Source organism: Pelophylax lessonae (genome assembly GCF_965119305.1).
Source record: "Pelophylax lessonae genome assembly, chromosome: 5".
NCBI classification, from domain to species: domain Eukaryota; kingdom Metazoa; phylum Chordata; class Amphibia; order Anura; family Ranidae; genus Pelophylax; species Pelophylax lessonae.
Window position 1 is genome coordinate 111,844,873 of NC_138772.1, and position 26,731 is coordinate 111,871,603.

Genomic DNA, 26,731 nt, shown 5'->3' on the forward strand with positions numbered 1-26,731 from the left:
CGCTGCTCTGCTAAATCTGCAAAAAGAAAATAAAATGTGTAATTTATAGATGCATTTGAGTTCCTCATTTAAAGTACATCTAAAAGTTCCTGTGTGGCAGTCTAAACAAGCCTTAAATCCAGTTATCATTGGATGTACAGTATAAGCCTCATAAATTAAAAAAAATGTTTTATTTACCTTGAGTAAACCAAATGTATTATGTCTGTGCTATGCATTCATGGGAGGTAAAACATTGCACAAAAGAAAGCAGATCAGTTAGAGCAAATTTACTGTACACTTGCGTTGCCCATTTAACATGTGGCTGGGAGGCCATATGTTGCTTCTTCACTAACTGTTTTAACACTGAAAAGCCTGCATCACCTTGCCACAACCATGTGCATTAATTGATTTGGCCAAATGGTGTTTGGCGCTGGTACTGCTCACAAAATGCGACGGGGGTATCGTTTTTGCAGAGGCCACAAAGCAAATCAACGCGGCTGTGGCATGTGTGCAAACCTCTACAGCAGTTAGATAAGGGGTGGTAAAGCCATGCAGGGCAGCAATCAGAAATTTTAATCAGATTTAGGACTGCCCCCCCCCCCCCCCCGGGCTTGACCACCAACATTCCCCGGGCCACCTGACTGGCTGTACCATCAAATTCGCCTACTAGCCATTCCAACACTTTTATCTCTCCATATGGTTTTATTGCATTTAGAGGGTGTATCAAGAGCAGCTGATGAATGTTTCTTTGTTTTTTCTTTTTGGCATGAAGACCCCCCTAACACCCAGCCAGAGCCCTTACCTCCGAGCCCAGTAGCGGAATGCCAGGGTCCAGTTGCACATGCAACCTTTGCAACCCTGATAGTTCCACCACTGTGTCGGTTGTTTTTTTTAATTATTTTTTACCATTTTGTCTTTTTTTTTTTTTTTTACAATTTAATTTTTTTACAATTTTTTTAGGAGTCCCGTTGGGCTTTGGCTTTGGTGAGATATCGGGGGTCTAAACAGACCTCTGATGTTTCACCTTTGAGACAGAGAAAGGAGATTGGGGACACAGCCCTCAATCTCCATTTCTACAACCTCAGCAGTACAGAATGAATTGACAGGAAATCTGTACAGAGCTTTCCATTCATTCACAAACTGAAGTAGTACGGATCACTGACTCTATTCATTAAGACAAAGAAGGGGCCATAAAATTACATATTTACTGGCCCCTTCCCCGCTCTCCATTCTGACACATCCCCCGCAGCAGCCGGTGGGGGGGGGGGGGGGGGCGCTGGGAGGGAACATGGGGGGGGGGGGGCAGGGAAGAGCACAGAGGGCCGGCGGGCAGCAGAAAGTAGTTGAATAGACTGGGCAGCATAAAGAGGACCCAATCCCTCCATTTCCCTTCTGCAGCTGCTAAATACCTGTGGAAGAGAATGGAGGAGAAGTGAGCATTCAGCAGCTGCAGGAGGGGATTGGTTCCTTTAAATGCCACCCCTCTTTTTAAGGTGTACGGGGGGCTGCACAAGCCCCCTGGAGCATGGAGCCAGGTTGCAACTGGGACCCCTGTATTTACACCCCTGGATGGGATCAGTGGCAGCATTCGTGGTGGAGGGAGAGGATAGGATTATTGGCAGTGGGGAATGGGATTAGTAGTGAAGTCCAGATCAGGGATCTTGGAGATCTTTAGGTCATATTACGCAAAACATCTGGGAAGAAAGGACCTTAGTCGGGACGGAATGGAAAGCTTTCTGGATTCTACTCCAGAATTGGAAAATGGGACATTGCCTTTGATTGATTTGACAGCCCCAATCTCAGTGAATGAGGTAGTTTGTGCTATAGACAAGTTGGCTACCAAAAAATCGCCTGGGCCAGATGGGTTGACAGCTGAATTTTACAAACATTTTGAGTCCTTTCTGGCTCCCTTTTTAGCGGAGGTTTATAACGGCTGTCTAGAAAAGGGTTTGCTCCCTCCCTCCATGCAGCAATCCGCTGTGATTCTTCTGTCAAAAAGTAAAGACCCATCAATGATTGAGAACTGGCACCCCATCAGTCTTCTCAATGTTGATAGAAAGATCTTGGTGAAGTTTCTATTTTGGCGCTTGTTATCTGTAGCAGACTGTAGCTGTGGCGATTTTTTTGTCCAATCATCAGCATTGTTCGGTCCAAGGTAGAAGTACCTTTTCAGCAGTTTTGGCTGTCCAGGAGGCTTTGGAAAAATTCAGGGCTGCTGGCTGAAGAAAGTACTTGCTGGCATTGGATTAGGCTTTTGAACCAGTCAATCATGAGTATCTTTGGTTGCTACTCGGTAGATATGGCCTGCAGGGGAAGTTTATAGATTGGCTGAAAACATTATATAGAGGGGCTGAGAGCTTCCCACTTGTTAATAGTTGGATTAAATGGCCTTTTGAGGTTGGCAGTGGTGTGCGCCAGGGGTGTCCTTTGAGCCCCCTGCTATATTCATTCACAATCGACCCCTTCATAAGAAGGCTAGATCGTGGATCATTGTGTGGGGTGCCTTTGGGCATTGCTGGTGTGCCATGTAAAAAAATATACCAAGGTATATTCCCCGCGCCAAAGGGTAATAGTAACAATGTTATAAATGGATAATGATGTATAAGAGGATAAATATAAAAATATAAATATATATATAATGTGAATGGTGCAGCAGCAGCTATAGGTTATAAATGAAAATAAGGTATTTAGCTCTTATGTCAGAGCTAACTACAGCGTTTGCTGAATACTTTGTACTATTAGCAAAAAAGGGGATAATAACTCACTATCTTAAGAGTATATTAGGATGTGCCCCAATTTACATCAGTGACTTCATAAATAAATAGTGAATAAATAAGTACAATAAATATTCGGAAACAGACAAATTGTAATTAGTGACTAATCACATATGATAAAGTCCAAAATAGGTGACTGTAGTGCTCAAGATGGTCAAAAAGTCCTTTGTGACTGTATATTCAATGGTTCAAAGGTGCAAGTGCTCAAACATAGGTGTCCATAAATTCTGTGACATCAATTAGTTTCACCGTGACTTGTGGGTAGATGAAATCACTTACCAGAACCAGTGGTTCCTATATGCCTTACAGCATTAGGACCACTCGCGTTTAATTGCCCCCTTGGCTGGGATGGGTTCCCCTTTAAAACTCCTATGGGGTAGTAGGGCTGGTAGCAAGCTATTCCTCCCAACGGGATATAAACCAATTGGAAAGGAAAAAGAAGCTCCAGATGGTATAGTATCACAAGGATTAGTTTATTACCCACAATAGTGGGTTTAAAAAGCAGGTAATTTGTACAAGTAAAAGCAGTGGTGGTCATTGGTCGGCTGGCTGGGGCTATACGTCCTCTCTGCAGAGTGGCGAGCGGTGCTTCCGGCTTGCGTTCCACCTGATGTACCGTGTTGACGCTATGCGTTCCAAACTAACGCGTTTCGTCACTTCCTGTGACGTCCTCAGAGATGAGGGAGGGGTTGAGTTTTAATCAATTTAGAAATAATCCCTTTGAAGTTTAGGGATCAAGCCTGGCTCACTTTCCATGGAAGGCTCTATGTGAGAGGGAACCTGAAGCATCGCCCTGTGGATGATCGGGATTGTCCTAGAGCGGAGTGTGTTGGTAAAGTGGAGTCTATGGGCCACTTTTTGCTCCAGTGTCCCTTTAACACAGAGGTGTATAAAAGGGTGGGGAGTTTTATGTAAATATGCATATATTTTTGTATATTGATTTTATGCTTATTGATTGCAAGACTTTTAATAAAGAAAAATTGGGATTAGTGGCAGCAGTGGTTATGGTGGCAGCGGTGGTGGTGGTGGGGGCGGATGGGATCAGTGATGGTGGTGGGGGGATGGGATCAGTGGCAGTGGGGGTGGAGGGGGATGGGTTCAGTGGCAGAGGTGGTGGTGGGTGGGGGATGGGATTAGTGGCAGTGGTGGTGGTGGGGGGGGGCGGATGTGATCAGTGGAAGCAGTGGTGGTGGTAGGGGGACAGGATCAGTGGAACCGGGTCTGGAGGGGGATGGGATCAGTGGAACCATTGGTGGTGGTAAGGGTTTGGATCAGTGGCAGCTGTGTTGGTGGTGGGGGGGGGGGTGGGATCAGTGGCAGTAGTGAGTGGCAGTTTATTAAAGAAAAACTAAATTGAATGCACTCACATTAGGTAAGGAATGGAATGTACATCAGAATGCCCTTGACCGCTTCTCCTTGCTGATCACACTTCCACAGAGGAGACAATCACTCAGACAGTAATATACAAAGCAGCTAAGCCTGACAAGCATTCACAGGTGAGGACGTGGCTACTCTCCGGAGTGTGCAGGACCTACCGTGCATGTGCCCTGCAGATGACCAAGACTTCTGCACAAAGACACAGCCGGTGAAGCTGCCACCTGTAGGCCAGCATGCTGGACCCACCGTGCATGCGCTTGGCTGATTTCAGAGTCAGCCCCAAATGGAGACACTAACTAGACTAGAAGAAGCGGCAAGTGGCAGGCCCCTCCCCAGTGGTGGAATGCAAGGCAAAAACTCATTGGTTGGGGCTCCTGGGCTCCATACATGTGTATCGATTACCCTCCCCTCCTGATGGTGGCCCTGAAGCCATGGCTCAAGCACCTGTTTTTATCAATGCCCCCAACTGCAAGTGTCTCTAGACCTTAGAAAGAAATGCACCAGTGACATACACCTCTACTAGGTCAGAAACTCTAATTGGCCCTTGCGTAAACCTGTCACAAATCAATCTGTTGAATAGTTTAATCAAATTCCATAAGTTTGAGAGAACGGCTGTGGGCTTGCAGATGAGAGATGTGAAGATAGTAAAGACTGTTCATAGTCCCTCCTGTAAAGAAAGCCTGTACCTTTGCCTATAATGGGTAAAGTACTAGTTCACTTTAAATATGGAGATATACTTTGTATTAAGAACAGGCAGCATACACAGGATTACCTTTAAACTGTAGGTAGAGCCACAAACTCAGTTTGGTTCGGTGATCTGTATTTGATATCAATCCAGGTGTCAAAGAACCTTTTAAAACCAATAAAAATTAACATGTTAAATCTGGGATTGTCATTCTGTGATGGACAGAGGTGCAGAAATGTTTGGGACCTGGAAAAGGGATCACTTTTCTTTGTTCTTTACAATTAAAGTCTTTGTAAACTATTTTTTTTTTAAATAACAAACATGTCATACTTACCAGCTCTGTGGAATGCCCTGATCCTCCTCTTCTTGAGTTACATATGCAGACCCTTCATGAAGGTGAACAATACCAAATGCTGCTGCATCTCAGCCAATGAGGAGCGCTAGACCCGGGAGAGCTTTGACTCTTGTGCACATCACTGGATGGAGATCAGGCTTAGGTAAGCATTAGGGGGGCTTATTGGGGAGCTGGACACAAAAAGTTTTTTACCCTCATGCAAGGAATGCATGAAGATAAAAATCCTTCAGCCTTTACAACCATTTTAAAGGTGCTCTTTATACAAATCAATGGTAAGTCTACATTGAAGGAAACTTTCTGATTAGTCGGTAACTAACGTACTAAGCTATAGCAATATAATTTACTTTAGTGACCTCCTAAGCTGGGACCAGATCTGAATTTGACTGCAAATTAGTGAGTGTGGGTGTTGTGTTTTGGGTCATGTTAATATTTCAGTAAACAAAGGCATTTTGGACAGTTGTGTGCTTTCACCCTGGTGGAGACATTTTGGAGAAGGTCCTTTTCTGTTTGACCGATTTGGTGTAGAGGAAATTGAGAAGCTTCCACAGATCCCTGACCTCAACCTTACTGAGCACCACTGGGATAATTTGGTGCGTTGATTTTGAACCAGGTCTTCTTGTTTAACATCAGTACCTGACCTCACAAATGCTCTTTCGGCTAAATATGCCCAAATTCCAACAGAAAACACACCCAAAAAATTAGAGGCAGTTACAGCCACAAAGGGCACCAACTTAATGTTAATGCCCATGGTTTTGGAATAGGATGCCTAACAGGCACATTTAGGTGTTATGGTTGGGTTACCAGAAACCTTTGCCCATAATATACATAACCATTTATTCATGGCCATATTAGAAAACATTTTTCAAGTGCTGTGAAATGTCTTTTTGGGTATTGAGAACCCCTAGGAACAACGTGCGGAAGGAAAGCACCTTAACCACTTCCCGCCCATTATAAAGCAATATGACTGTCGCAAAGTTATTCTGACTGAGCGTCATATGACATCCAGCAAGATGCGCCTTTAATGCGCGCCCCCCTGTGGCGTGCACGGTGGCATTTGGTGATGACACGTGTCTCTCAGACACAGCCCATCCCCAATCATGGTAAACAGCCAATGAAAGTTGCTGTTTACCACGTCATCTGCTGTGTCCAATTACAGCAAGTCACAACTGTCAACAGATGAGCCGTTACAAATAGATCCCAGCTTCTTCTCCTCACACACTATTAGAGAGCAGGGATCAGTGAGTGATATCTATTTTTCTGTTACTTGTACAAGTTACTGTGCACCGCACGCCCCCCCAATAAAGAGAACCTGTCACACAGCCCATCTGGATCTGTTACACAGGCCATTAGTACCGCCATCAGTGACCTGTCACACAGGCCATCAGTACCACCATCAGTACCGCCATCAGTGACCTGTCACATAAGCCATCAGTACCACCATCAGTATCACCATCAGTGGCCTGTCACATAGGCCATTAGTACCGCCATTAGTGACCTGTCACACAGGCCATCAGTAGCACCGTCAGTACTGCCATCAGTGACCTGTCACACAGGCCATCAGTACCACCATCAGTGACCTGTAACATAGACCATCAGTACCGCCATCAGTGACCAGTCACCCAGGCCATCATACACCACCATCAGTATCACTACCAGCCACCATGTCCAAGAGATTCCTAACATCTGAGGAGGCATATACAATCCTTACTATGTCGAATGATGAGAGCGGGGAGCTTTCATCATCCGATTCTGGTTCAGAATTAGAGTGGGCATCCAGTACCAGTACTGGAATAACACACAAAACCATAAGAATCCAGGCCCAAACCTACCTTCCTGATGCCCTGGCAAACCCCTTATGGTTGCCTGCCAGCTCAGGGTCAAACCCCCCCCCCCCCTCACTGCACAGCCAGTTGTGCAGCCCAACACTACTAATTTTTCACAATTAGATTATTTTATTTGTTTTTCCCACAAGATTTGCTGCAGTATATGGTGGACTAAACAAATCTCTTTGCAGAGCAATTTACCCCACGGAAGCCTCTCCTCAGAGTAAGACACATGAAAGCCTGCATGGAGTTTGCTATAAAACACCTGAAGGACTCCAAGTTGGTGAGAAATAAGATTATCTGGTCTGATGAGACCAAAATAGAACTTTTTGGCCTTAATTCTAAGCGGTATGTGTGGAGAAAACAAGGCGCTGCTCATCACCTGTCCAATACAGTCCCAACAGTGAAGCATGGTGGTGGCAGCATCATGCTGTGGGGGTGTTTTTCAGCTGCAGGGACAGGACGACTGGTTGCAATCGAGGGAAAGATGAATGCGGCCAAGTACAGGGATATCCTGGACAAAAACCTTCTCCAGAGTGCTCTGGACCTCAGACTGGGCCGAAGGTTTACCTTCCAACAAGACAATGACCCTAAGCACACAGCTAAAATAACGAAGGAGTGGCTTCACAACAACTCCGTGACTGTTCTTGAATGGCCCAGCCAGAGCCCTGACTTAAACCCAATTGAGCATCTCTGGAGAGACCTAAAAATGGCTGTCCACCAACGTTTACCATCCAACCTGACAGAACTGGAGAGGATCTGCAAGGAGGAATGGCAGAGGATCCCCAAATCCATGTGTGAAAGACTTGTTGCATCTTTCCCAAAAAGACTCCTGGCTGTATTAGATCAAAAGGGGGCTTCTACTAAATACTGAGCAAAGGGTCTGAATACTTAGGACCATGTGATATTTCAGTTTTTCTTTTTTAATAAATCTGCAACAATGTCAACAATTCTGTGTTTTTCTGTCAGTATGGGGTGCTATGTGTACATTCATGAGGAAGAAGAATGAACTTAAATGATTTTAGCAAATGGCTGCAATATAACAAAGAGTGAAAAATTTAAGGGGGTCTGAATACTTTCCGTAACCACTGTATATATGTGGACAACTATTACACCAGTTTGCCCCTTTTTCCTCACCTGTACCGTGAAAAAACCCTGGCCCGTAGTACCTCCAGAAAAAAACAGGAAGGGCTTCCCACAAAATTTAGTCTCAAAAAGGCTACAAAGGGGGGAATCGGCATTTCTGAGAAATGAGGAAGTGTTGGCTGTGAAGTGGGACAAGAAAGATGTCTATATCATATCCACCATCCATAATGACACCTTGGTGGAGATTCACAGAAGACGTGGCCCCATTGTAAAGCCTGAATGTGTCCACGATTAAAATCAGTTCATTGGGGGGGGGTTGATTTAAACGACCAGATGCTACAACCATATTTATCAACCCGAATGTCCCATTACTGGTATAAAAAAGTTGCATTTCATCTCTTTCATATGGCCATGTATAATTCGTATATCTGCTATCAGAAGTCAACAGAAAGCCAACCCATCACCTACCTCAAATATATTAAAGATATTGTCACTGCCCTGATTTACCAACAAGGACCAGCCCCAGGAAGCATTTGCTCTGATAGTGTGAGTCAACTTCATGAGCAACATTTTCCCTATAACATTCCCCCCACAGAATCAGGAAGAAGACGCCAAAAGAAATGTAGGGTGTGCAGCAGAGGAGGAGTTAGAAGAGACACTAGTTATCATTGTCCCCAATGTCCCTCCCAACCTGGCCTATGCATCGGAGAATGCTTCAAAATTTATCACACAAATCACACATCCGTAAGCTATTAATTCCCCTTATTTTTAACAGACTGCCATTTCCCTCTTTCAAATACCTGTGCGGATAATTTGCCTGCTACCACTTTTCTTCCTTCCACGTTAACTGACCCTGGCCTGTTTACCGACTATGCATTTGCCTGCCGTTTTAAACCATGTTTCTGACTTCTTTGTGCACCGACCTCAGCCTGTTTGCCGACGATGCCTTTGCCTGCCGTTTTAAACCAAGTTTCTGACTTCCACGTGCACTGACCTCGGCCTGGTAATTGACCACGCTTTTTTCCTGCCACTTGGACTGATCTTTTGTCCTTCTACTTTAGTACACAAGGGTCTCACATATGTGAGGGGCTTCAGAATAGTGTTCTGTGTAGAGAAAACCAGTTTTTGTTTTTCTGTGTTCTCAGAACAGCGTCTGGAGTCCAGAGCCTTCAAAGAGATTTGGGTGGGGGAAGCCTCTACCCCTGTCCCCATTCTTTGCTGACAGAGGACCTAAGCTTGATGGTCCTTCCTGCTGCCTGGACCAATACTTTAGCTGTGCTGACCATATCACTGACTGTAATGACCCAGGACCTTATGAACCACATCTCTGCCTGCTACCTGTACTGACTATGGGCAGTATTCTTACCTACTGCCTGGACGATTGCTTTGCTGTCACTGACCAAATCCGTGCCTGCTGCATGGATGCTCTCCTGTGTGAACCACTGCACTACTAAAACCACAGGTAATCTTTTGTTTACCCTTTGCTCAGCAGAATGTATTTTGGGGTGTAATTTGTATGTACATGTTCTGTGTTAGAAATATGAAGGGCTTTCAAAAATGTGATAGGTTGTCATAAAATGTATGTGTAATTTATGCTCCTAGAAAGCCTAGAGGTGCTACTTGGATGTTGGGCCTCTGTATGTGGCCAGGCTGTGTAACAGTCTCACACATGAGACTTTCTCAGAATGTATTTTGGGGTGTAATTGCTATGTGCGAGAAATAACTTGTTAATATGACAACTTTGTGTAAATAAAAAAATATATCTTTATTTTACCAAGAATTGTGGGGAAAAAATTACAACTTTAAAAAACTCACCATGCCTCCTACTAAATATCTTGGATTATCTACTTTCCAAAAAGGGGCCATTTGGGGTTTATTTGTACTGTCCTGACATTTCAGGGCATCAAGAAATGAGATAGGCAGTCAGTACATCAGGTGTGATCAATTTTCAATGATTGGCACCATAACTTGTAGAATCTATAACTTTTACACAGACTAAACAATATACACTAACGTGGCTATTTTTTTTACCAAAGATATGTAGCAGTATAAATTTTGGCCCAAATTTCTGAGGAAAAATTACTTATAATAATTTATTATATAATTTTATAATATAAATTAAAAAAAGTATTTTTTTTTTCAAAATCTTATATCGCAAAAAAAATAAAACGAATTAAATGCCACCAAAATAAAGCTTTATGTAAAAAAAATGATAAAAAGTTTGTTTGGGTATAGTCTTACATTCCCTGCTGGACAGTACAGCCGAGCTGTCGGAGGGCCCCACAACAACAATTCACTTGTGAGTCTGAGAAGTGCACATCCATATCCAGTCTTGTCTCAAGTCTGGTTAGAGTTTTGTTTGTAGAGATAACAGAGCAGAGGTCATCACTGCATAATAATGTTGCTTTACAATTGTCAAACCTGGAAGCAGGAAACAGACACTGTGAAGTTTCCCAATGAGTTCCACAAAAAACATATTAAGTGGCAACTTTACTAAAGAACATGTAAACAATGCCCACAGCTATAAAGATGTCAATATTAAAGTGATGATTAGCATGATACAATTGTAGCACCCTCACTGCTGCTATTGTAGGTAAATTTAGTTTGGCTCTCCTTTGGCAGAGGAGCATGTGTTAATTTTGTTTAGAAGGCTGTGCAGTGCTTTAAAGGCACAGCCTTCTGGAACTCTCTGGATATTTCCAGAACATAGTGGGTGGAAGGATAGAGGCTGCAGCCGAATAATTATCTAATTTTACCAATCCCTGGGGAGACAGGGCTCCGAAGGAGGGGAGACGACCCATAAATACACAGAAGCATGGCAGTCTGGGAGCAATGTCTTGGGTCGAGTTGTCTGGAGGAGACTCGTGTGCTGGGAGCTCAGAAGGTAGAGCAAATCAAGCCAGGCCAGGAACTGCCTGCCCAGCAGAGAGGCCAGAGCAGCAGCTTTCTGGACTGGAGAAACTACTTAAAGGAGACTGAGTGAGTACAAACCAGCATCACACAGGACAGTACAGTGCAATACCACACATGTCTGGGACCTAAGGGGACAGTGTGAGAGCAGTGCAAGACAGTTAAGAGCACCCCAATATCTCTACTTTGGGCCTAAGAGCAGCCAGGTGCTGTGCAATGCAGCCAGGTGCTTTCCCTAGAAAATGTACATGTTTGTCAGAACCTTTTGCCATTTTTGTGCAGCTGCATCATTACTCCCACTAGTGAGCAGCATAAGTCAGCTGGAGTTTAGCAGACAGAGACTTTAGCAGTTCCTCAGCCATTCTACTGTTTTGATCATCCCATGTTTTCCCCCCAATTCTTATTCAAGTTCAATGTTCCTTCAATAAACAATCTACACTAAAGTTCTTAGACTGTCTTCTTGAGCCGATTAGAGAGTGTGGACAATTTCTGTTGCATGGCTGTGGGTGCTGTGAGGGGGAAAAGGCCCGAAATACAGCAGCTCTTTCGAGAGTAGTGCAATAATATAAATATTAACATTATAGACATTGAGAAATTTTTATTGTAATGGGAAAGGTTATTTGGAAAATCTAGTCACAAAGCACTGACCAACTGGCTTCCATATCTACTCTACATCTTTACACACAGTCCTTCTCATATGTGCTGATTAAATTGTAAATTGTTTTGATTAGAGGAAAATTCTCACATAAACTCCTGCAGGGTACAGCCTGGATTCCTGAGTCCATCGCATAGAAGTTTTACTCCAGAGTTTTCCAGATTGTTAGAGGATAAATCCAGTTGGGTGAGAGATCGATTTGTGGAAAGAACAGAACGGAGATCATCACAGCACAAGGGAGTCAAATGACAACCACGGAGGCTGCAGGGACAACAAAGAGACACAAAACAATATTAAGTCTCGGTTCACATTTGTGCGATCACGGAGATCGCATGTAATTCGGAGCGCACTGCTCCTAAATTACATGCGATCTCATGTGCGGTGCAAATTTCAGCCATACACTTTGTATGGCTGAATTCGCACCACATCCACACTAAACTCGCACATGAGGCTTTTTTTTATCCGCAGCAGAATCGGATTGCATAGTGGTTCACACTAGTGTGATCCGATTCTGTGCGAACTTGCAGATCGCACTGCGACGCCCCCTGTGTATCGCATATGGCAGTGTGAACTGCCAGAGGTGCGGATGCGATGCGGGATCATGCTGCATATTCGCAGTGTTCCCGCATCGCACAAATGTGAACTGGCACTAAAGGTTTATTAAAAAAAGTATTTTTAAATTTACTATACAAATCATAATATCATTGTTTGGCCACCTCAGGCCTTATGTCTGAGTCTGGCATATTGGGGTCAATTCACTAATGTTTACCGAATGCGATAACACAGTCACATGACTCATTTGAATAAATTATTGCATGCAGTAAATTAAGTCCAATTTACCACAAAAAATAAGGATTATGCAGTATTTACCGCAAAATGAAAAATGTGCCGGTAAAAATCACTTTAAAATCCATGCGATAAGCTCTTAAGTCTGATTTACAAACGGAACAGAGAATAAAAAAAACATGCAATATTTTTCTTCAGGGTTATGCTGGCAGTATTATTACATGTGGTATTCGTCAAAAAACAGTGTAAGGGTCCCCCTCAATAGGTGGTTGCTAAGGAGCAGGCGGAGACGCCAGCTGCCACGTCTTTAACAACGGATGACTCATCAGCTGTCAGCAGGTTCCCCTCTGGCAGCCTGGCTGGTCAGGAAAGGGCGAACTGCCCGCCCGAACCATACCAGGCCACATGCTGTCAACATGGAGGGGGTGGGTGCTTTCCCACCCTAAAAGCACCATGTCCCCATGTTGATGGGAAAAAGGGCCTCTTCGCCACAACCCTGGGCTTGTTTTGTGGGGGTCTGCAGGCAGGGGGCTTATCGGAATCTAGGAGCCCTCTTTAACAAGAGGGCCCCCAGATCCCAGCCCTCCCCTATGTGAATGAGTATGGGGTACATTGAAAATAATAAAAGTAAATAAACACAGCAGCCAGTTTTTGACAATTCCTTTATTAAAAAATAAAAAAACAATGTCCCCCGATGTCAGTCATGACGCCCACTGCACCGATGACCCAAAAAAAAAAAAGCTCTGCTCCTGACGAACGCTCCCGCAGTCTGCCTGCTCCACCATGTAACAGTTTCTAATTAGGTAAGGGGCAGGGCCACCCAGCGACGTCACCTGGTGGCATAGCCTATTGTGACGTCACCAGCCAGTGCATGCTGGGTCGGTGACATTACAAAGGGGCGGTGTAACCAGGTGATGTCATCAGGTGGCCCCTTGCCTATTTCCACAGTGGAGCAGGCAGACCATTTGTTGAAGATTTTTTTATTTTTTCGGTTCCGGCAGTGGCGGTGGGTGTCATGATTGACAATGGATCTTTTTTTTTTTTTTTTTTAAGAAAGAACTTGTCAAAAACTGTGTGTGTGTTTTTTTAAATCTTTTTGGGTGAATGAGTAGGGGTACAATCTACTCCATTTTCATTCACACAGGGGAGGGCCAGGATCTGTGGTCCCCCTTGTTAAAGAGGGCTTCCAGATTGCGATAGGCCCCCTGCCCGCAGACACCCACAACAACAGCCCAGGGTTGTGGGGAAGAGGTCCTTGTCCCTATTAACATGGGGACAAGGTGCTTTGGGGTGGGCATGTGGCCTAGTATGGTTGAGGAGGGGGACGCGCTCGCTCGTCGCCCCCCCCCCTTTCCTGACCTGCTGTGCTGCATGTTTACAAAAGGAAAAGGATCATGGCATGGGGTTCCTTAAAATCAATACCAGGACCCGAAAGGCCTGGTATGCATTGAAAGGGGAACCCCACACTGTTTTTTTATTTCCTAATTCCTAATTGCTGGCACTTTTTTTTCACATTCAGCTGTAAGCAGGGAACCCATTTACAGCTGATGAGTCATCTGTTGTTAAGGACACAGCGTCCGGCTTCCTGACCCACTCCTGGGTAAACCAGCTTAATGTAATAAATTACCACATTAAATATTGCGGTAATTCCTGCTAGATTGAACAAACAGTTGTACTTTCAAAACTGATTTACCCCAGGAGTTATTTTATCGCATTTTGTTGTTGGTTATGTAACTCTTAGTGAAATGACCCCATAGTATAATTTTTACCTCAATTCCTGTAGGGTACAGCCTGGATGTCTGAGCCCTTCACACAGAAGTCTTACTCCAGAGTCCTGTAGTCTATTGTATCCCAGATTCAGACTGGTAAGATGGTTATTTATTTTCAAAAAGGAGCAGATGTGAATGCAGGATAATCTGTTGAGAGAACATTTGTAAAACCTATAGAAAGAAGGAAAAGGCATTGTCAGGTTTGCAGGTGTCTAAAGATTTTCGATGATCAAGGCACTTTTGATTGGCCAGGGCAATGATCTTATATCTACAGGGCATCGTCAGAAATGGTCAGCTGAAGGTTTGTCAGGGGAAAATAGGGAATAGACAGCCCCAAAGCCCCTGTCTATAGCATCATTACCATGTAAGGTTGCCCATTGTCACTGTGTTTATTGGCATTTGCCTGTGCAGGTGCCTGAGGATGGTTGTATGGTGCCTACACATCCGACCACATTGTATTGTCTGTGGTCAGACAAAGGATACAGGCCAACCAAGCTAACTAACTGAGATTGAGAAAAGGAAATGGTAAGTGGTGAGATGGAGGACAGCTTTAACTATGAAGAAACACAGCGTACCAAGCAACATCACAAAACTGAGCAGGCCTGTGCATACCTCCCAACTTTTTGAGATGGGAACAAGGGACACCTATTAACAAACGTTTGTAGGCATAGAAAACACACCCTGCCACGTCCCCGAAAGGAAAATTTAAAAAAATATTAGTTAAACCCACAAATGCTTTATTTTACCGCTACTATTCCTTTATATTGGCTCTTGAAATTTACAAATGCAGCAATTTAGAATTTGGATAAAAGGTTTAGCACTGGAAAACACTTTTTGAAGTTAAATAGTGCATTTTATATTTAGCTATAAAGATCAGAAAAAAATGAGGGACAAATGAGGAGGAAATAGGGACAGAGGGACTTTGTTCCAAATAAGGGACAGTCCCTCGAAATCAGGGACAGTTGGAAGCTATGCTTGTGCAGCTACAGAAAATGGCAACTTCTCTTACGTTAATTTTTGTATTTTACTCTGTGGATTAGTCAGCCAGGAAAGAGCTGCAGAATCTTTTTCATCTTCATCTGCAAAGGTGACCTTTTCTACTTCTCCTGGACAGTCTTTGCTGTGCATTTTGTGGAAACAAATTCTTTGGGATAAAGGACAATACTCAAAACTAAAAGAAAAATGATTAACAGTCGATTAAACAATCATGAGAATACTTAACATCGGTCAAAACTGATAAGAATTTAGCCACAAAATAAAAATTGCAGATAACAGCATGGACAATTAAGTGTTGTAAATGCTTACTTGTAAGGCTGAACTCCAGGTATGATTTTAAAGTGTTACTAAACCCACAACAGTAAAATCAGCGCATGCTTGTTATACTCATGAGGAACCTAAGGGGTTACTCCTCCGCACTGTGTAAAAAAGCTGTTTGATCCTGTCTCCTCTGATCCTTCCACTTCTTCTACTGTCCCAAATTCATCTCCTGACAGTACATAGTCTATGGGGCAATCTGCACATGCTCAGTTTGGTTTATATTGCTGGAGAGTTTTTTTTTTTCTTGGCAGGGTGCACGGGATCAGCACAGGCCAATCAACACTGTCCAGACAGAGAGTCAGGGGTCCTGCAGCCTCAAAGGAGAATGAAAACTTCTCCTACAAGCTTTAACCAGACACTGATAGAAGTCATAACACTGCTATATACTGCTGATGAGAAGAAGGTGTTTAGCTGTTTATATTTACTAAAATAATTTTTTCAGCTGACCAAGCTCCTCTATCCTCCCTTTACCTCCCTAAATAACCTTTAAAAGAGAAGTATGGCTTTGTTTTTTTTTGTTTTTTTGAGTATTATACTTACATAGGTGGATGCAGCATTGGTCCGATGCTGCATCTGTGCCCCCCCCCCCCCGCTGCCTCTGCACTTAGAACCGAGCAATCGAACATCATCGATTGCTCGGTTTTGACAGCTGCCTGAGCAGAGAACTGCTGCCTTCAGTCAGCAGCTCTCTGCTCTGCCCCCTCCTCGCTCATTGGAGCGCTGGGCTGTGGAGGGGCGGGGAGCGGCTGGCTCAGGTTCTCAGTGACTCGCTGAAGGTGTCAGTTCAGGCATGTGGGCAGATTCCAGCTTTCATTGTCATGATAATGCAGTGCCTGGACTGACATCTGTGACGTCAGCAGAGAGCGAACTTCAGCTATCTGCTGAAAATGTGTCACAGGAGTGCAGAACAAACTGCACGCCTGTGATCCATAGGAGAAGTACAGCCAAATGAGCTTTGGCTGTACATCTCCATTACGTAGTAGACAGGGGAGAAGGGAATTATTATAAAGTGTCACTTGAGTGACAGCTTGCAGTCTGCTTAAACCCAAGACAGCAGCACCAAGCATTATCAGGGCCTTTGGATGTCTTTAAAACGTAAGGTTTTACAGGTAAATAATATGCATAAAATATGTAAAATGCAGTTTAAATTTTGTAGGAAGATTGTTGTTGAAATTAAAGGTCTAACGACAGGGTCTTTTTAAAGTCGCATATCACAGCAAAACCCTCCTAGGCCATGGGAGGATGCTGGAAGAAGAGAGTATAAGCACTAGGGAAAGCAAGTTGCAACTGTCCCCAACATATGGAGATGTGAAAGGTATGGTATAATGGGAAGTTGTACACAGGAACCATTCCATGATGTTCTTCCCTGGAAGTGAAGATCGAGATATCACTTTAACCTCAGTAACCAGGGTGCCCAAACTCTGCAGGAGTCCAGCCTGTACATTCTGTGATTTTGAAAAGTAATAATTACAGGATTTGAGAGAGATTTTAAAGTGTTATTAAACCCAAATCATTGTAAACTGTCAATACATTCTATATTACATTATTACATATATACATATACATTCTATATTACATTGTGTTCATGTTCACTCTGCCACTAGAGAATTCATTTTCTGTAAACTGAAAAAACCTGGCTGATCCTGCTGTTCACTGTCCCTCCCTACTTGTCTGTGTCCCCACTGCAGCCTGAAATTGTGTAGATCAGCCACTGCCACATTTACTGAGCATGCTTCAATTCCCTTCCAAATGTATTACTTTCCTCCTTTTTCTTATCTGTGCAGCCCACATTACTATAGCGTCACACGTGGTTATACACACAAGGGTAAATGACAGTCCCCCCTCCTCCATGTTCTCATTGCTAAACCCTATGGAGGGCAGGATATACAATGTTGATTGATGGAGGCTTCAACTCCCTTTTAGTCCCATAGTCCAAAGGGAACTAACAAAAAACATGTATACAGAGCTAGGTGTATTTGGGTCCAAAGGACTGTGTGCCACATCCCTAATATTTAAGACACGGAAAGAGGAAACAACCCCCAAGTGGGACTTTAAAGGCAGACAGAAAATACAATGGAGTATCAATACAGTAAAAGCAGAATATTTATTTCACAAAAAAAGTGAGAATTTCACATGATAAAAACAAAACAATAAACCATCTCCAGGAGTACAGGTGTACCGTAGGTTCAATCAGGGAGAACAGGAGGGTGTCAAGATATGTATCCAACCCAATAAAGTTCACACTGATATATCCATATCCAACATGTTTCTGAACATAGAAAATTCCTTCTTCAAGGGATAAATCGGAACAAAGTACTTGGGTCTATAAAGTACAAAGTATAAATATCAATGCATCGGTAGCATTTAGGTCAAAAATCCACCTCATCAGCTGGCGACGTGGTCTCTTATTGTGTGTCGGTGGCTCTGTGAGACCGGGCACCACCGTGCGCGGCAGGGTCAGACGCTTCTGAGCCGGGGGACCGCTGCCATCTTTGGGGACCTGCAACTTTGCAATAAGGGACACAAATGTCCCCCAATCAGTCAACAGGTCTAAACCAGCTGGAAAATACGAAATTACGAGACAATGGAAAAGGGGGAGGGCCTGTACACCAGTTGCGAGCTACTGCCTGCCCCCCCTCCACTCATTTCCCCTTTGCTGTAATCACTAGGTGAGTACATATACTGGGACTTTGAGGGGCTTCCCACTAGGCGGGCCCTATCCCAGCACCTTTTGTACCATTCGACACATGTAAGTAGGTCCTGCTATGCAGAGCCAAGCTGGAAGTCTGGCTTGAGACTTCTCTAAATTTTATACATATAATGAACCTACATAGTCAATATTTTTCTACATTTATCCACCCTTTTATCATTATAGAACCGATGGGTACTTTTGGCGATCCTCGAGGGTATCTGATATAGCCAAGGCTCATGAGCATTGCTCTATATAGAGCCCCTATTTTTCCATCCTCTCTTATTGTATTGTGGCCCACACTTCCACGGCCCCATACTGGTGGCTAAAACCTGTGCTGTAACTCTGATGAGACAGGTATTCAGGACCTGAAACGTTAACTTATCCAATTTTTGAACGTGCATGCACTGATGTGAATATATAGCTACTTCTGCCATTGTAACTGTAAAGATGTAAGTAAGATACCACGTTTGATGATATATGTATTGATATTAATACTTTGTACTTTATAGACCCAAGTACTTTGTTCCGAATTATCCCTTGAAGAAGGAATTTTCTATGTTCCGAAACATGTTGGATATGGATATATCAGTGTGAACACTATTGGGTTGGATACTTATCCTAACACCCTCCTGTTCTCCCTGATTGAACCTTCGTACCACCTACACTCATACAGATAGTATATTGTTTTGTTTTTACCATGCGAAATTGTCACTTTTTATTATGTGAAATAAATATACTGCTTTTACTATATTGATACTCCATTGTATTTTCTGTCTGCCTTTAAAGTCCCACTTGGGGGTAGTTTCCTCTTTCCATAGACCAAAAGTGAAAGGCGGGAGGGGTGTGCCACAGCCTGTGATTGGCATAACCTCCTCCAGATATATTTACAGCGTGAACAAAGTGAAAGTGATTGTCAGTCAACATAAACTCTGCCTACAACAAGTTATTTAAAAGAATAAATAAACATTTGCTTTAAAATATAAATTTGTAATAAGCTTTAAAACATTTTTTTTGCTATCAATTTGTTATTTATCTATTTTGATTCTCTATTCTGAAAGCCTTTTTTATGTCACGTGACTGGCACAGCCCAATCAGCAATAGTATACAATGTAAAACGCTGTAAATCCTAGTTAGATTTTTGTGTACATGCAAGATTATGTGACGGTTCACACTACGTCACTCCAACTTAGGGGGCGACCTGTAAAGTCGAGTGCAGCGCGACTTCGGCGCAACTTGCATGGACTTCATAAAATTAATGTCTATGCAAGTCGCTCCAGGTCGCCCCGAAGTAGTACAGGACCCTTTTTCTAAGTCGGAGCAACTTGTGTCGCTCCTATTAGAACCGGTCCTGTACTACTCAATGGACCACGGCGGTGCGCGACTTGCCAGGCTGACCAAGTCGCCTGACAAGTCATATTAGTGTGAACCGTCACTAAGGCCTCATGTACACTGGATGTTTAAAAACTTCTTCTGAACCCTGGAATATGACAGCTAATAAATTAAGTATTTCTCTATCTCTCTCTCTCTCAAATGGTCAGCAATGTTTCCCTATTACAAACGCCTATGAACAAAAACATTCATAAACATGTGGTTCAAATGCTTCTAATAGCTTGCAAATGCGTCTAAACGCGGTAGGCATGTGGACGCATTTGCAAGCTGTTAGAAGCATTGGTGTTTCAAATTCCTATAAACTTCCATTCTGAACACATTTTTTTGCTTTCAAAAAACACCTCTTAACTACAGGCATACCCCGTTTTAAGTACACTCACTTTACGTACACTCGCGAGTACGGACACCGCTTGGTCAGCTTGACATCGCACTACTCCCAATTTTTAACATTGGCGTCTATGGGAAATCTTGGTCAGCTTGACATGGCACTACTCCCAAACCATAAGTGACAGGGATACCAAACTTAGGGATCATCGAGAGGGGACCCAGGACTACAACATATCCTTTTTTGTGGTCGGCCAGCTTGCCTAGGTAATCCACCATGTCATAGTCCTGTTTCCTGTAACAGTGCCATGTCAAGCTGACCAAGATTTCCTATAGAGCTTGTGTATTTACATGCATTGAGAAGGGGAAAAAGGTATTGCTTCAATTTAAGTACATTTTCGTTTTACATACATGCTCTGGTCCCATTGTGTACTTAAAAGTGGGGTATGCCTGTACTATACAAAACACAGTTTACATGGACAGATAACATAGAGGAGAGTTCAGGGGCTGCTAAAAAACTGCTCCTAAACCTGCAATTATCAGCAGCAGTGTACATGAGGCCTAAGTGGGTGAGACTTGCTACCTTCTCCAGAAGGGAGAAAAGGGGCACTGTCTTTTTTTTGTCTGTTATAGCCCAATTAGCGGTGTGCAGATCAGAGGCGTAACTAGAACCTTCAGGGCCCTGGTGCAAGAAACCATGAAGGGCCCCCCGGACCCCTGGCCGGGGCCCTTCCCTTCAAGCCTGGGGCTCTTCCCACTGATCCTGGAGCCCTTTAGTCTCATTTCGGGGCCCTTTCACAAGTTCTGCACTGGGCCCCCTTCCTGCCATCTTGGGGCCTCCCAATGGTGGTGGAATGCCAGGGCCCGCTCGCAGATTTGACCTTTGCGATCCTGGAAGTTCACCCACTGACCACAGTTTTTATTTTTTGGTATTTTAATTGTATTATTTTTTATCATTTTATTTTATTTTTTTACAATGTCACTGACGATGACTCTGTCCATTCAGAAAAGGAAGGAGCTGGTAAATTATATATTTACCGACCCCTTCCTGGTTCTCTATTGTGACACATCCCCTGCAGCACCTGGCAGGAGAGGGGAGGGAGCACAGTGGGGGGGGGGGCAGCACAGTAGGGGCGGGGGACCAGGGAAGCACACAGGGGCCCAAAGACAGCAGAACACAAGTGAAGTGGATAGGAGGAGTGGTGGGGGCAGCATACAGAGGAACCAATCTCCTCCATTTTCCTCCTGCAGCTACAGGAAGAAAAAGGAGGACAGTGACTTCTCTACATGCTGCCCCCACCCCCTCCTATCCAGGGGTACAGGGGAGCTGCATGGGCCCCCTGGAGCATGGGGCCCGGTTGCGATTGCAACACCTGTAGTTACGCCCCTGGTGCAGATACAGATTCATAGTCCAGACGTCCTCTGCTGCTATAAAGCATACATCAGCAGAGAACTAGAAATTCCTCCCTCAGATCTTTTCCTGAGGACAGGAAAGACCTGGGAAACAAAATGTGACTACGGAACAGCAATGATTAAAAGGTGCTTTTTTATATTTAAGTTCAGTAGCATGATCTTTATAGATAGATAGAAGGGATAATGGCAAATAAACATAGTATGTTTAGTATCACTTTAACCACTTCTGGACCGGAAGATCTTCCCCCTTAATGACCAGGCCATTTTTTGTGATTCGGCACTGCATTATTTTAACTGACAATTGCGCGGCCGTGGGATGCTCTACCCAAATAAAATTAATGTCCTTTTTTCCCACAAATAGCTCTTTCTCTTGGTGGTATTTGATCACCTGTTCGATTTTTATTTTTTGCGCTATAAACAAAAAAAATAGCAACAATTCTAAAAAAATATATATATATCTTTCCCTTTCTGCTACATAGCATTCCCAATAAAAAAAAATGAAAATTAAATTTTTTCATCATTTTCGGCCAAATTGTATTTTGCTACATATTTTTGGTAAAAAAACATCCCAAATAGGCATATCTTGATTGGTTTGCGTAAAGTTATTGCGTCTACAAACTAAGGGAAAGATTTATGTCATTTTTTTTTTACTAGTAATGGCGGCGATCAGTGATATTTAGAGGGACTGCGACATTGCGGCGGACAGATCGGACACCTAATTGACATTATTTTTTACACTTTTGGGGGGGACCAGTGACATTACTACAATAATCAGTGCTAAAAATATGCACTGTTACTGTACTAATGACATTGCCAGGGAAGGGGTTAACCCAGGGGAGATCAAAGGGTTAAATGTGAGTCTAGGGGGTGTTTTCTAACTGTGGGGGGATGGGCTTATGGAATCAACACAGAGACCTGTGTTCCTAAATAGAAGGAACACATGAGCTCTGTGTTGATTGCTGAGAGAACAATGGTCTGCTGTGTTTACACAGTAGACCCCCGTTCTCTCTCCATGGGGAGCGATTGCGGGTGCCCACCCGCCCCGCGAACCAGCTTCCCCACTAGCGAATGGGCACGTGCGCCCTTAGGATGGCTCCCGGGAAAAACCGCCATACAGGTACAGCAATTCATGCAGGAACCTGCTGACCTGCCACTGTATATCTGCAGTGGCTGGTTGACAAGTGGTTAAAGTGGATGTAAACCCCATTCATGAAATCTGACCTGGGCAAATATATCTGTAGTGTTTACTTATCTCTCTTCAAAGCCCTGTTCTGTGTCTTTCTGCTGCTCTGTTCCTCTGTTATCAGCACTTCTGACAAGCTCTCCGACAAAGGGGATAAAAGCAGCTGTAAATTTGCGTCGGGGTGGGTGCATAGAGATAGATTAGCAGAGAGCTGGTCTATTCACAGCACATCTGTGCATGTTTCTTCCTTCCTCTGCCTATGTGTGCCTTGCCTCAAATCAGCGGTCACACAGTATATGCCAAGACTCCACACCCAGTGCTGGAACAGGAACAAGAAATTCTAACACAATGTTCACATTCTAAACAGTGTAGAAAGCTGAAGACAGCAGATACACAAATAGAACTTATGTAGGGAGATTTGTCTCTTCTCTGTTTCTATCATCTGAAGCTGTTCTCTTCACTGGGTATTTGTGAGGGTTTACATCCACTTTAGGGAAGAACTCCAGCTTTTCAAATAATTTACATAGTTTGTTTGTGCCAAGCTGTCCTCACTAACCTGTGAGGCTGCTGGATGTGCGGTATAAACTGTATGTAGCTTTGGCTACATACAGCATACCGCACCATGTTCTGGGTGTGAGCGGAGACTTTCGGTCTAATACCCGTAACACAGAGAGTTTACAGCAGCAACGCTCAGCCATTCAGATGGAGCAATGTATTCTTTTACCTAATACAAAGCTTCCTCTGATTGGCTGAGTCAGAGGTGGGACATCAGCCTACCTCTCTGACTCATTGACTGACTGACAATCAGAGGAAGCTTTGTATTCATTGATAGAATACATCACTCCTTCTGAATGTGTAAGCGCTGCTGTAGACTCTCCTGTCTTCCAGATATGAGACAGGAAGTCTCTGCTTGTACTCATAAACTGTGTGCAAAGCTGGAGTTCTTCTTTAACCACTTTCAGACCGGAGGATTTTCCCCCTTAATGACCAGGTCCTATATTGAGATTCGGCACTGCGTTATTTTAACGGATAAATGTGTTGTCGTGCAACGCTGTACCTAAATAAAATTTACGTCTTTTTTCCCCCCCACAAATGGAGCTTTCTTTTGGTGGTATTTGATCACCTGTGTGATTTTTTAATTTTTTGCGCTATAAACAAAAAAAGAGCGACAATTTTGCAAAAAAAATAAAAATATTTTTCACATTCTGCTATATAACATTCCCAAAAAAAAATAAATAATTAAAGTAAACATTTTTTAACATTTCAGGCCAATTTATTTTCTGCTACATATTTTTGGTAAAAAAAAATCACAATAAGCATATTTTGATTGGTTTGCGCAAAAGGTATTGCGTTTACTAACTACGGGAAAGATTTATCTCATTTTTATTGTTTTCTTTTTTTTACTTGTAATGGCGGTGATCTGCGTTTTTTTGCGGGACTGCGACATTGCGGCGGACAGATCGGACCCCTAACTGATATTTTTGACACTTTTGGGTGTACCAGTGACATTACTACAGTAATCGGTGCTAAAATATGCACTGTTACTGTAATAATGACACTGGTAGGGAAGGGGTTAACATTGCTGGTGATCAAGGGGTTTCATGTAAGCCTAGGGGAGTGATTCTAACTGTGGAGGGGTTGGGCTTGTGAGATGAACACAGAGACATGCGATCCTATATAGAAGGATCACATAGCCTCTGTGATCATCCGAGGGAGAAGGACGGACAGCTGTGTTTACATCAGCCGACGGTCCTCTGTCAGCGGAGAGAGATCGAGAGTGTCAGGCGGCAATCGGAGCCACTTGACACACGCGCCAGCTTCCCCGCTGACGATCGGGGGCGGGAGTGCGCCTCCGGCTGCGCGCATTCGCCCCTAGCTCCTCCCAGGCAAATGACGTACTGCTATGTGGTTTTGCCTGGGAGAGCAAGCTTGCCGACGTATATATAAAGTATACGGTCGGCAAGTGGTTAAGGAAATATCTAAAAGAGATTGAGGCCTAGCCTGATGTTTGAGAACCACTGTAATTGGGAATATCCTGATTTGCACCTCATCCTCCTTCCCACACTATCCTGTGCAATAAACCCTTTTCTCTTTTAATTCTACTAAATTGACTGGTACCCAGAAGCACTTCTCGGGTGACTGTTTCTTGGACTTTATTGTATATAAATGGACTAATGGCTTTCTGTATGTAGCTGTAGGTAAGATGGAGATTAGCATCCTTTTAAAATATGTTGGTCTGATTACTGATAGCACTTTACTTGTAAGCTCAATTTATTCAAAATATTATAATAGTTACCCACCAAAGCAACTGACACCTGTGTAATAATGAAGATAACATTTCCAGGTCCTTTGAATCCACTGTCAGCCATTTGAAAAGTAGAGCCTGAAAACCTTCACAAGCCTTCAAGCAGTAGGACAGCTGCTTAGAACATTTCTTACCCCACCAGGATTGACACAGCCAGATCGGTTTCACCTCTAAACATGAAAACTGAGACATGACTCTCTTGATGAAAGTCTCATCCTGAGTCTCATATAGACAGAAAATGGCATAAGTTGAGTCGATTGATGGTTTATGAATCGGATTCATAAGCCATTCTTCCATTGCAGATCTGGCAGGGATTGCAATGTTAATGCCTGTGCTCTTTGAAAATGTTTTTATCTCTTTTTCATTAAAAAGACCAAATAGAAATTGCACAACTAATGTTAAATGTGGGTGTTGTGAACACAATGTTGAAAGTGTATCCCCTTTACAGATCTCTGGCAGGGAAATGTCATCTCCTACTTCAGAGGTGCCTTCTTCATTTCTGGAACCATCATCCAGCGCATAATACAGAGCAGCAAAGAACTCCTGTACACTTAGGTGGATGAAACTATAAAAAGTCTGAGTGTCAATGTCCAAGTGAAAAACATTCTCGTTCAGAAAAACAGACTCAATCTCAGACAGAGAAAGTTCATGTCTTTCCAGGTCCTCTTCCTCAAACAAGATTTGTTGGTTCAGAATCCCCTCATTGGCCAGGGCACACAGTTTCTTCAGGCAGGTGTGTACTGGCTGGTTCCTACCATGGTATTTTATTAAACCCTTTAGGTAGAGGAGATACACAGAGGTAACTGTTTTATACTGAATTAAGTCAATGTCTTTTTTAATTTGTGGTTTCATCACAGTACACACAATCCAGCATGCGATAGGGATGGAACACATGGTATACAGAATTTCATTGTCTTTTATTATACTGAGAGCCTTTTCTGCATCAATTTTGTTTTTAAAGAATTTGTACATATATTCTTCACAGTCTTTCTCTGTAAACCCAAGGATTTCCACATAGCGAGAATCCTCAATGAATGTGTTAAGTTTGGCCAGGGCCAGTGACCTTGTGGTGATAATAAAAGAAGAATGTTTCAAAAACTGTTTCCTGAGCAATTTTTGCACAAGTATTTCTTTGTGGAGTTCCTCAAAAAGGTCATCACAAACCTCTGATTCCTCCTCTAGAGTCCACCTCAATTCATCAAAGCCATCAATTATAAAGAGAAGTTTTCTATGATTTCCAGGATCTTTCAGAAGAGACTCTAGATAATCTGAACACTGAAGTTTGCAGGTTCTGGATAAGAGTCCCACAAGGTTTATCTTTCCAGTGATTTTGCTGATTTCTCTGCAGCTCAGATAAAACACAAACTCAAACTTGTCTAGGTAGAGATTCCCAGAGGCCCAGTCTAACATTATCTTTTTGGAGGTCATTGTTTTTCCAATTCCAGCTGGCCCCTGTAACACCACAATCTTTGGGATGAAATTCTCCTCATCTGGCTCAAACAGAGCCTGGATTGTAGTTGGGAAATATTCATCAGAAGATCTTTTCTCCATGATCTGTAAATGTCCTCTGCTTGAATGTAATATTTCATGCATCTTTTCTTCCATATCCCAGGTTTTCATTACTAGTAGTAAGTTGGTGTATCTTTTGTGTAGATAAACAGCCTCCCCTATACGAGAGTTATACTCTTTAACCCTCTGGAAATCCTCCTTCAAAGACATCATGTATTCTTTCTTCCATTCTGCATTACAGAAAGAAAAATATTTTATTACTCAGATGGATATTAAATTACATTTAAAAGGCTTTGCTTGAATATTACATTGATAAACATAGGCATATGGGGTATAAACACATATTTTCCAGATAGAGGCTTAGTAGAAGAAAATGCAATTTACTTCTAGAACAAAAGAT

The 26,731-nt window shown here is 43.1% G+C and overlaps 1 protein-coding gene across 1 annotated transcript in view; it reads right to left on the minus strand.

The window, feature by feature from the left end:
• Positions 1-4,815: 4,815 nt before the first annotated feature.
• LOC309555450 (NACHT, LRR and PYD domains-containing protein 3-like) overlaps positions 4,816-26,731 on the minus strand; it is a 31,325-nt gene continuing 9,409 nt past the window's right edge. The window contains exons 4-9 of the mRNA XM_082257473.1: positions 24,818-26,561; positions 15,209-15,370; positions 14,200-14,370; positions 11,735-11,905; positions 10,321-10,500; positions 4,816-4,980 (exon numbers count right to left, since the gene is read on the minus strand). Of these exons, the coding sequence (XP_082113599.1) occupies positions 4,905-4,980; positions 10,321-10,500; positions 11,735-11,905; positions 14,200-14,370; positions 15,209-15,370; positions 24,818-26,561 (2,504 nt within the window). The 3' untranslated portion in view covers positions 4,816-4,904. The remainder of the gene's footprint in view (positions 4,981-10,320; positions 10,501-11,734; positions 11,906-14,199; positions 14,371-15,208; positions 15,371-24,817; positions 26,562-26,731) is intronic.